Source organism: Asterias rubens, chromosome 20 (assembly GCF_902459465.1).
Source record: "Asterias rubens chromosome 20, eAstRub1.3, whole genome shotgun sequence".
In the NCBI taxonomy this organism is placed as follows: Eukaryota; Metazoa; Echinodermata; class Asteroidea; order Forcipulatida; family Asteriidae; genus Asterias; species Asterias rubens.
In genome coordinates this window covers 12,386,012-12,397,800 of record NC_047081.1, presented here as the reverse complement: position 1 = coordinate 12,397,800, position 11,789 = coordinate 12,386,012, and the positions used below count along the sequence as shown (strand labels likewise).

General features: G+C 34.7%; 1 protein-coding gene across 1 annotated transcript in view; it reads right to left on the bottom strand.

The window, feature by feature from the left end:
• Positions 1–2,864: 2,864 nt before the first annotated feature.
• LOC117304018 (gamma-aminobutyric acid type B receptor subunit 2-like) overlaps positions 2,865–11,789 on the bottom strand; it is a 19,243-nt gene continuing 10,318 nt past the window's right edge. Inside the window, exons 7-17 of the mRNA XM_033788495.1 lie at positions 10,609–10,845; positions 9,956–10,019; positions 9,421–9,498; positions 8,654–8,804; positions 8,242–8,374; positions 7,859–7,972; positions 6,916–7,038; positions 6,236–6,416; positions 5,166–5,329; positions 3,902–4,027; positions 2,865–3,223 (exon numbers count right to left, since the gene is read on the bottom strand). Of these exons, the coding sequence (XP_033644386.1) occupies positions 3,107–3,223; positions 3,902–4,027; positions 5,166–5,329; positions 6,236–6,416; positions 6,916–7,038; positions 7,859–7,972; positions 8,242–8,374; positions 8,654–8,804; positions 9,421–9,498; positions 9,956–10,019; positions 10,609–10,845 (1,488 nt within the window). The 3' untranslated portion in view covers positions 2,865–3,106. The remainder of the gene's footprint in view (positions 3,224–3,901; positions 4,028–5,165; positions 5,330–6,235; positions 6,417–6,915; positions 7,039–7,858; positions 7,973–8,241; positions 8,375–8,653; positions 8,805–9,420; positions 9,499–9,955; positions 10,020–10,608; positions 10,846–11,789) is intronic.

Genomic DNA, 11,789 nt, shown 5'->3' with positions numbered 1-11,789 from the left:
ATATTCAAACTGTATAATAAATGTTCTTTTTTGATTGTTGACTGCTCTTTTTATGTACTGTGAAATGTAAATTGTAAATAGCAAAATATGATATTTTATGTAGCAAACAACAACTAAGAAAAGTGCATGTAATGTTATGTGTATATATCAATATAAGAGACGTGTAAGACATGCGACCGAGTCCATACATTCAAAATGTTTGAAACGGGGTTAAAGTTAGGAATATCGGAATTTCACAATTAACAGCAAATTTAGCAGGATTTTGAAACTGTACATAATAGGAGTATTAGGTGAAGTGAGCATCGCTTATTAACATCAAAGATTAATATTATACAACAAATTGAAATAATTGTTCAGAAAAGTTTACATTACTCTGATGTCAAATCCCAAAGTGTACATTGGTTGAGGTGAGTGCTTTACAAAATAAATTGACTCTTTATTTTCATATATTTGCGTTTTTAAAAACCGATTGACTAACAATTCGACTTAAACAAGGTTTAACAGAAAATAAACCTGTTGACGTTTGCAACGAATTTAGTTTTGAATCATACTTTATAATTAAGACCGAATGTAAAGTCATGTCTCCATGACCAAGAAGTGCAAACATGTATTTGTTTTTTTCTTTTTTTAGTTTATTTAGATCGAAGATTATACATGAGAACGATGCATCCTTTGTATTATTGTATCAACAATGTATCTCAATATGACAATGCTGTTGGTAATCAAACTAAAATGACTCATTAATCACCATGTTGTTAACAAACAAAGATGGAATAACGTTCTGACCTTTGCAGTACAAAGTTTTATATAAAACAACAGACAATGAATGAATGTTCACATTAGCTAAAATAGTAGTGTAATAAACGCTGGATCGTGGTATAACCAAAGGTAGCCAACTACTAGTGCGTGTACGTGTGTGTCAACAATATCATTCCAAATACCTTTTTTGTTTTTTGTTTTTTTTACGACAAAACAACAAAAAACCGTTAATAGCTAACTAAATATCATCATACTATTGTAAGCTTCGTCTGATAATTAGTTCATGTATGTACATGTGTGTACAAAGTATATTAATTAATAATCGTATTAAATATATAATATTGATAATTATTAATAATAACAATAATGATTTATTAACAAAACGAGCTGGATAATTCTCTGCAAAATGGAATATGTTGAAATATATAAATAAATATACATACAAATATATCTTAAAACAGACATATCTAGACCAATGTGTTTTCTTACCAGTGTTACCCTAATGCAAACCTTATGTAAATTATAAAGGCAATCATTTTATCCTGTTAATTGTTCTTAGTGAGAAGGTGGAAATTCGTTCTACTTTTTGTCTTTAAAAAATCAATACCTTTGACTCGAAATTGGCCATGCTTTCCATCTTCACAAATTCGACCAATTATTACGAAATGGCACGGTGCAAACTAATTGAAGTGCATAAAGACAGTTCATATTAACTGAAGACAGTTCAGGGAAGTTCATAAGAAGTATGAGTCCTGTTCAAATCATCCTAATGTGACAATTTATCCTATCATCATAATCATCATCAGAGATAGACCATCATAATCACCCTATCACCACCATAGTCACCATGACCACTACAATCACCACCATTCGGCACCTGAATCAACCAAAATCGACAACAATTCATCACCATCACGCTCGACATCCATTCAGATGAAGCCCTGAAGTAATGTCCTTGACCTAGTGTCACTTGTTATTTTACTACATGTTGCCATGGTGATCCCACAATCTCTCAATCTCCATGTTCCTTTCTTCTCCATTTGCCTGCCATTGGTTGTTATTCTATAGTCATTTGCCTGGCATTGGTTGTTATTCTATAGTCATTTGCCTGCCATTGGTTGTTATTCTATAGTCATTTGCCTGCCATTGGTTGTTATTCTATAGTCATTTGCCTGCCATTGGTTGTTATTCTATAGTCATTTGCCTGCCATTGGTTGTTATTCTATAGTCATTTGCCTGCCATTGGTTGTTATTCTATAGTCATTTGCCTGCCATTGGTTGTTATTCTATAGTCATTTGCCTGCCATTGGTTGTTATTCTATAGTCTTTTGCCTGCCATTGGTTGTTATTCTATAGTCATTTGCCTGCCATTGGTTGTTATTCTATAGTCATTTGCCTGCCATTGGTTGTTATTCTATAGTCATTTGCCTGCCATTGGTTGTTATTCTATAGTCATTTGCCTGCCATTGGTTGTTATTCTATAGTCATTTGCCTGCCATTGGTTGTTATTCTATAGTCTTTTGCCTGCCATTGGTTGTTATTCTATAGTCATTTGCCTGCCATTGGTTGTTATTCTATAGTCATTTGCCTGCCATTGGTTGTTATTCTATAGTCTTTTGCCTGCCATTGGTTGTTATTCTATAGTCATTTGCCTGCCATTGGTTGTTATTCTATAGTCTTTTGCCTGCCATTGGTTGTTATTCTATAGTCATTTGCCTGCCATTGGTTGTTATTCTATAGTCTTTTGCCTGCCATTGGTTGTTATTTTATAGTCTTTTGCCTGCCATTGGTTGTTATTCTATAGTCTTTTGCCTGCCATTGGTTGTTATTCTATAGTCTTTTGCTAGCGTTCACTAATCTAATGATATTCAACACTAAGAACAACACAAACTATTTACCTAATGAGCTAACTCTCATCTAAACTCAAGTTCCCATGCCCATTAAACCAAGTTTGCTATTACCACAAACACCACCTATCAGTCACATCACACACCCATCACCAATAACACATACCTTGACTCAAAACACACACAAACAACAACCACAACCCCCCGACAGACAAACCAAACAAAGAAATACACAAACAAACATACACACAACATTCGTATGTTACCACCGTTCACACAACTCAATAAACTGAGTTAAAAAAAAAAAAAAAATGAATCCTAGACGTGAACTCAACCCTCTACGTACATTATCATCATTATGCACCTATTAATGTATTCATGGTCATTTTCACTTATGTCGTAAAATATTCAAACAGCCACACAACGATGACCGAAATTGTTATAATAAACATCATTAATACCAAGCTGGCTGAACGAAAAATCATGAGTAAACTCAGCGCTCAGATTGAAGAAAGTTTCGTACTTGAGTTGTGTCTTCGGCGCTCAAGACTAAGGCCATCGTTTCTCCAAACCAGGTTGTTATAGTCCTTAAGTAAATTAGTAAGAACTTCAAGTTTCTGAAACACATATAGAAGTTAAGCAAACACAAACAATAATAAGTACAATGCATGTATTATTAATATTCGCATCCATACAGTACTTTTATCAAAGTTTACTAAATACACCTGTATAACGTGGCCTCCATCTGCCATAGCAATAATGGAATATGGAAAATTCAAGAATGCTGCACCAATATGAAGGTCTTACCAAGCATCATAGCTTCACTCTTATAGTCACATGTAAACTTTTAGGTTGACAACTGTTGATTGCAACAATTATTTTACCCGGCACAGTTCAGTAGATGTATCTCTTATTTACACTGCACTATGTCATACATAAATCATAGCACAAGTGCATTACGTCAAGAAAACACGCAAGCATTTTGAACTCATGTCTACAAATTGTACATGAGCTGATCGCAGTCCCGAAACTTGATCTTGAGCCTAGGTCCACATTCAAACCAACGGCTTTGTTTGTGGATACAACGTCACCAATAACCTTACTAGCCCCATGTCGATGGCTTCAGAGCTTTACATGGTTGCACTGACCATGGTTTCAACAGTCAATTTCGGCAGCGAATCAGTTGTAGTTAAAACACCATACTTATAATTATTAATATTCTCAAACGAAACTATCTCTGAAAATGTATCATGATTATAAATGAGGACCATAAATTACTCTAGAGAATTACTTACCTCTTTATGCTTCGTGTGAATTTCATTCCTGCGATTTCTTTCAGTTACGGTTGTGCAGCTAGATTCAGACATATCCATCATGGTAACGCGAAGGGCGCCCCCACGAGTCGTATACCACAAATAAAACTGAAAGGCAGGGGAGATGAAAACAACTGCGTATATAACAAAGCTCTCAATCATATAATAGTCACATCAAGTCAACAACTGCGTATATAACAAAGCTCTGAATCATATAATAGTCACATCAAGTCAACAACTGCGTATATAACAAAGCTCTGAATCATATAATAGTCACATCAAGTCAACAACTGCGTATATAACAAAGCTCTGAATCATATAATAGTCACATCAAGTCAACAACTGCGTATATAACAAAGCTCTGAATCATATAATAGTCACATCAAGTCAACAACTGCGCATATAACAAAGCTCTGAATCATATAATAGTCACATCAAGTCAACAACTGCGCATATAACAAAGCTCTCAATCATATAATAGTCACATCAAGTCAACAACTGCGTATATAACAAAGCTCTCAATCATATAATAGTCACATCAAGTCAACAACTGCGTATATAACAAAGCTCTCAATCATATAATAGTCACATCAAGTCAACAACTGCGCATATAACAAAGCTCTGAATCATATAATAGTCACATCAAGTCAACAACTGCGCATATAACAAAGCTCTCAATCATATAATAGTCACATCAAGTCAACAACTGCGTATATAACAAAGCTCTCAATCATATAATAGTCACATCAAGTCAACAACTGCGTATATAACAAAGCTCTCAATCATATAATAGTCACATCAAGTCAACAACTGCGTATATAACAAAGCTCTCAATCATATAATAGTCACATCAAGTCAACAACTGCGCATATAACAAAGCTCTGAATCATATAATAGTCACATCAAGTCAACAACTGCGTATATATAACAAAGCTCTGAATCATATAATAGTCACATCAAGTCAATTATAAGTTTGATTTGTGTGTGTGTGTGTGTATGCTTTCAGTCTTCGTCGATCCAGGCAACTTGTAAGACACATTTGACGAAACTTGATACAAAAAATGTATAATACAAAAACAGACAAAAGTAGACCCTGTAATTTGTGTTGAAGGCACTGACCCGTTTGGATATTCTCACTTGGCATATTATCCCATAGTTCGTTGCCAAGTCAGTTTTGTGTTCTTACATAATTGGAGTGCATTTTAAATTTGATTGTTTCTAAATTATTTGTCAAAAAAAACAATACCTTTGGAAGAAAAACGACACACAGTACCGAGGTATTTGCGAAGATGACTGAAATCCCGTAGAAACAGAAATGTAAATCTGCATTTTCTATGAAGAAATACAGAGTTGGTACCGCGATGGCTACTGTGACTCCAACAATACAGATTGATAGGACGACGTATTTACCTAAAAACAAATTATACGTTTGACACTTATTAAAGAGATAGTTGACTCATCGTATAGAGGAATAGTCAACACCATTATTTGCTTTTAGTTCTTGTTAATGAACCCAATTCATTCATGGGGAAAAATTCATCCGGATTCCTGCACGGAAAAATAAAATTATGTTTATAATTTGCATCCAAATGTTACCTTCAAACTAACTTCAAAATAAACAAGTGGTATACAATGGTACTGGAATTAGAGGAACATTTGGTGTTAAACCTGCACTTATAAGCACTTAGAGGAACATTTGGTGTTAAACCTGCACTTATAAGCACTTAGAGGAACATTGGTGTTAAACCTGCACTTAAAAGCACTTAGAGGAACATTTGGTGTTAAACCTGCACTTATAAGCACTTAGAGGAACATTTGGTGTTAAACCTGCACTTATAAGCACTTAGAGGAACATTTGGTGTTAAACCTGCACTTATAAGCACTTAGAGGAACATTTGGTGTTAAACCTGCACTTATAAGCACTTAGAGGAACATTTGGTGTTAAACCTGCACTTATAAGCACTGTATGTTCGCTACTCTACCACATTGTGTAAACACTATTCACTTATTACGCGGTTGAGATTCGAACCCTCTACCTCTGCCAATCTAGAGCAGATGTGTGACAAACTAGAGCACTGAAATAGTCTGGTGGCAAGAGGCAGTTCGAATCAGTCTAAAATATGCGCCTGTTTTTTGTTTGTTTGTTTTTTTCACAGAACTCTGAAAAGTAGTGATACTGTGTGTTTAACATCTCTTAGTTATAATAAAATTAATAAAAGAGGATCTTGTTATGGGCTTATTATGAGCTGACGTAATAAGAATAAAGATTTTATAATCACAATGCCACTTCTTGAGATTACATATCATTGTACCTACTGTCATTAAGTCCTCGGACTTTGACGTGTCTTGTCTCCCATGCCATGAAAATACCAAAGACAAGAATACTCCCTTTGACACCATAGAGGGCGCACATTAAAAAGAATTCCTGCTGTGAATGACAATGATATAACACGGGTATGATGTATTCTTCTCTGTCAGGGCTGGTAGTATCGGACAGCTGGAGAAACAATCACAGAGAAGAACAAGACTTGATACTTTGTTTAGTGTCATTTCCATAGCTGAACAATTAAAACCGGTGTTTCTTTCTGCATTTTTATTCTCAAATAACAAGAAGAAAGTACACAAAACAAGGTAGTAAACACGGTAGAAACACAAACACGATATATAAAGAGATCAAGAGTCTAATAGACAATCAATTATCTTGACTGGGAGACGTGAATTAGGAGTAAGCAATATAATTATAAAGCATAGGGTAAAGGAACATTGTGTTTAGCTTAACAAACTGGGGCCAATTTCATAGAGCTAAGCACACAAATGTGCTTAGCATGATATTTCTTACTGGATAAAAACAGGATTACCAACCTCATGTTACATGTTGCGTGTTACTGGTATTTAAGTGTAGTTTACTTATCATGCAAATCACGTGGAAATTTGGTTAGTAATCCTCTTTAATCAAATTTAAAGGAAGACATGTCATGCTAAGCTAATAATTGTACCTTTCTCTCCAACGGGACTTGTTTGACCACGGTTTGTCCAAAGATGGTCCATACTATGATGATTACACAATCTACAAGGACAAGTAGTCCTACCGCTAACATCAATTTACGATCTGGCAAGTACTATTAAGAAGACAAAACGGACTGATGTTGGCATTTTTAGTAATATCAAAGTTGCCATTTAAAATTAATGATTCAAAAACTAGTTCCCAGTGAGAAATCACAAAAGAACGAATAAACGATGTTGGCTCCAATTTCCACCGGAGCATCGTATTTCTCAAAGACTATAATTGAACAAAAACAACATAACAGCACACAGCTCCGTAATGCAGTCTCTCTGTGCACTATTTGCTCTTCACACTTAAAGGCAGTGGACACTATGGGTAATTACTCAACATAATTATTATCATAAAACCTTTCTTGATTATGAGTAATGGGGAGAGGTTGATAGTATAAAACATTGTGAGAAACGGCTCCCTCTGAAGTGACGTAGTTTTCGAGAAAGAAGCAATTTTCCACGAATTTGATTTTGAGACCTCAAATTTAGACTTTGAGGTCTCGAAATCAAGCATCCGAAAGCGCACAACTTCGTGTAACAATTGGGTGTTTTTTCTTTCATTATTATCTCGCAACTTCGATGACCGATTGAAAGTTTCACAGATGCATATGTTGAGATACAGCAAGTGAGAAGACTGGTCTTTGACATTACCAATAGTGTCCAGTGTCTTCAAGGCAAATGCTAATTCAAGATGAACAACACTGTGGACGTATGCTAGTCCACGTGGTGTTTCAGGTCCATGCATTGTTATGCCATATATTGTTCTTACACAACACAACACAACACAACGCAACACAACACAACACAACACAACACAACACAACGCAACACAACACAACCCAACACAACACAACAAAACAGGGTATCTGAGTCATAAACACTTACTATTTTCTTGAATTTTTCCACAGCCTTTCTAAAGATAGCAAAGATACGATATGTCTTGACCAGCAGTGACCCAAACGAAAGGGAAAATCCCACACAGATGAGCCAGATTTGCACCTGTAAGGAGTAATATAGTGGGTCGATTTAATTGGTGTTTTTTGCGCCCTCTGTTGAAATTCAATGAATCGCACAAAATTAAAACACGATGTTTGTTTTTAGTAGAACAAGTCTGTGCGTTGTGGCAAAAGAACTAGTTTTAACGTACTGCAATTGGGCAAAGCATGGTTATGCATTGAATTAAACAAACATTGTTTACAAGCAATGATATCAAAATGTAGACTGTGTTTGTGTAATATATATTCCTTTTTTAATTTCTACATAATTACATTGCACATGATGATGAATCCAGTTTCATTTAATCCAGTGGTGTCCATTCCAGAGACGAAGACAGAGGAGTAAAGAAGGAGACATCCACAAACAATCAGATTGTTGATTTGAGGACTCGATATCTTGATGGCTCTTAATGGAAAATGGAAACATAAATAAACATTTTTAATAATTACTACAAGTGTCGCCGGTTTCTGTTAGGTTTAAGTTCAGTCCGCATTAAAGGTACCAGGCTGCAAGTCACGGACTACTCTTAACCTATACCACACACAGGCTCACATGGCACAAACATTTGACTGTAATATTTTGGAATAGTGTCACAATTAGCTCGAAGGCCTAAGCCTATAGGTTAGACAAATTATAAAGTTATATTGTTGCTAGGATTGTGATGTCCTCATAAACAAAACTCACCTTTGTTTTCGCAGAGTGATGTTGATAACTAGACATATCAAAGCAATCAAGACTCCAAAACTTGTAAGAGTAACAATCACAATCTTCAAGACATCAGACACTCGAACTCGTATTTCCGTTTCATGCTCACCATCAACTGGCCTATATGATCCTGCCAGTTGAAACAAAACAAACTTACATAATTAATTGCTTAACATAAACAGAATACCAGCAAATATTCTAAACAGTTTGCATGTTTCAAATAGTGTCCCACTCATTTGCTGCTTAGCTGAGCAGTATTTTCTACTTCTCATCTTAATGAAACAGGGCATATAGATCAACGTCAAAACTTCAGGATGCCATTTTAAATCCAATTTTTGCATGAGTGTTTTTTTTTTTAAAGTTTGTTTTTATAATGCTCATGAAACAATAAACACATCAACATGAAAAAAATATAGCAGACTTATAGACTAATAACAAATACTATGACCATAAACTTGGCATGAACTAATAAGTAAACTTAAATCTTACATAACTTGGGAAAGGACAGTGCTAACAGACTAATAACAAATACTATGACCATAAACTTGGCATGAACTAATAAGTAAACTTAAATCTTACATAACTTGGGAAAGGACAGTGCTAACACAAATCGTTGCATATGGATTAAACCAAAATTGTCACTTGAATTATCTGTTACTGATTGTAAAGTGTAAGCATAAAATGGTTATAAACCGGTAAATACGATGTATATTACACCCAACAATGCTAATATATACTATATTAACCTTTCCATGTTATAGGCATGTCCGGTACGAGATGAATTCCTTCAGGAAAATATTGAGCAACCCTCACGAAACCGTCTCCTAAAAAAAAAAAAAAAAAAGGCAGAGAAAAATTGTGTTGATGTCAATCCTTCATAAAGTAGGACTGCTACACGAACTTTAAATATCGTCAGCTTCATTCGAAATCAATTTAATAGCTTACCTCGTAAAAAAGAGCGGAAGTAACTTAATGAAATTACCATAATTGCATTTTGAAAATAATTTGAGTCGTTGTGTTTCTACCTTTCATGCTATAAAGTTATCACAGAAGGGCAAAATTTATTGCAAAATAATACGACATTTCGGCAGTTCAGGGGACGTTTTTACTTTTTCGATAATATAACAAGATAAATGTTATAATGAAGTTAAATTTGTTTTGGGGATAATTATTGTTTTGTTTCTTACTGCACAATAAAGATAAATATTTCTCTCTTCGAAAAGCAATGTATTTGGATTGTTCCATTTGTTGTTCAGATCAGGGTGATGTTGGTTTTAATACCTTGGAACTGTGATATGTATGACGACACGTTACGTTCAAGGTCATCGTCGAAAGAAACTTGTCCCTGCAGTTAAACAAAAAGGCAAACAAACATAATTAAACACCATCAAACGAATTCAAAGTTTTGAAGAAAGAAACAAAAAACGTAATCTTATTTAGTATTGTTACTGCCAAGCACTCTGCTCGTTTTTGTTTAAAGTTGTGATATTCTAATTGTCATTTTGGGAATACATTGTTTCTCCTTGTGACTTAAGCCAGACACAGTAAATGTCACTCTCAATCCTAAGCAACGGTTAAAGCTGACATATTGAGATAATTTATCTTGAATTTGTAAATAATGGCAAATATTACACATGTACATCAATTGTTCTGGTTTAGCACGTGCCATGGTTAGTAGATGAAAATAATATACCGATATGGAACTTAATAATAATTATTAATAATAATGAATAAGTGCGCAATATCCACCTAATCTTGAGCTCAAAGCGCATAACAAAACAATTAAAGAAAACGACTGAAAAGCTGTCTGAAACAATTCAAATTTAAATGTGTCTTTAAATGTGTCCACGGTCCTACTAGCCCGTTTGTGTGATGGCAACTTGGTTCAAAATGAACTAACTATTACTATAAGATAACATTAATGACAAACTTACAGTCAGACCAACAAAGTCTGTCATCAAAGTATTCTGCCAGAGAATTCGTGTCATGTTGCAATCGTCATAAGTAAACTCGTCCAGTCCTCTGGGAGGATTAAGCTTTATCAGTTCTTGTATTGATGCATTGAGAGCCATAGCTATCGTTATCATGCCATCGTAGGCTTTGATGTGAGCGTTGTTTTTCTTGTTGTTTATTTGTCCCGTAAGAAAGTCTAAATGATCCGGCTTTGGTTTCTAGAAGAATAAACATATGGACAGGCAGTTATAATATTGACATTTTACATTAATATTTGATGCTAGGTATGACTACTTACGCACACGTAATGTGATATGTTCCTTTCGAGGTTGTCAAGTTGATGCAACATAACAACAGAATTTTCCCCCACGTGGTTGCCATGGCCAAGTAAACTACATACATACTTCAGTTGTCAACATAATGCAAACAGAGGTGTTTTATTTCGTACAGAGCAAGCAGATGTTTTATTTCAAAGATTCTGAATGTGATTCCATTTTTCATTTCGAAGCTTTAAATGCCACCGAGGTGTGACAATTGTTTAATGTCAAGGACTGCAAAAAGATATAACATAAGAAGGGGAAAATGATATGACAAATCATACACTTTGTTAAAATGAGAAACAAATAACCACGATATTCCTGACAAGCGTCGTTGATGTATGCAGGGTATATTCAACTATATAGCTTTATATTTTATATCAAATCAGCAACATATACAGGGCGAGCGTGTTGGTAATTAATCAATCAACACAAGCAATGGCGCCCGCAAATATTCTGTTTTTATCCTTGTTATAATTAAGTTAATACTTATTTAATTAAAGTTATTGTTAATATAAAATGGTGGACAAGTTTCTGAAGGATTTCAACGAAGCATGACGCAGTATGGTTTATCATTAACATTGTTATTATTATTTTATTTATTATTATTTATTTGGCAATTCACATAAAAATAAAAAAATAAAAAAATTTTTTTTACGAAGTGCATGTTTCTTTTACTCTCAACTGCTCATCCACCGACGCAGTCTTTGTGTTTAGTTGACTCTGGCTTCATAACTCAATCATGAAACAAAACGGCTCATCGAGAATGCCGTTGTAGGCCGGCACACTAAAATGTGTTTTGCCTCATTCTCAGTAAGTACCAACTCGACCGTTACAATCCCTGA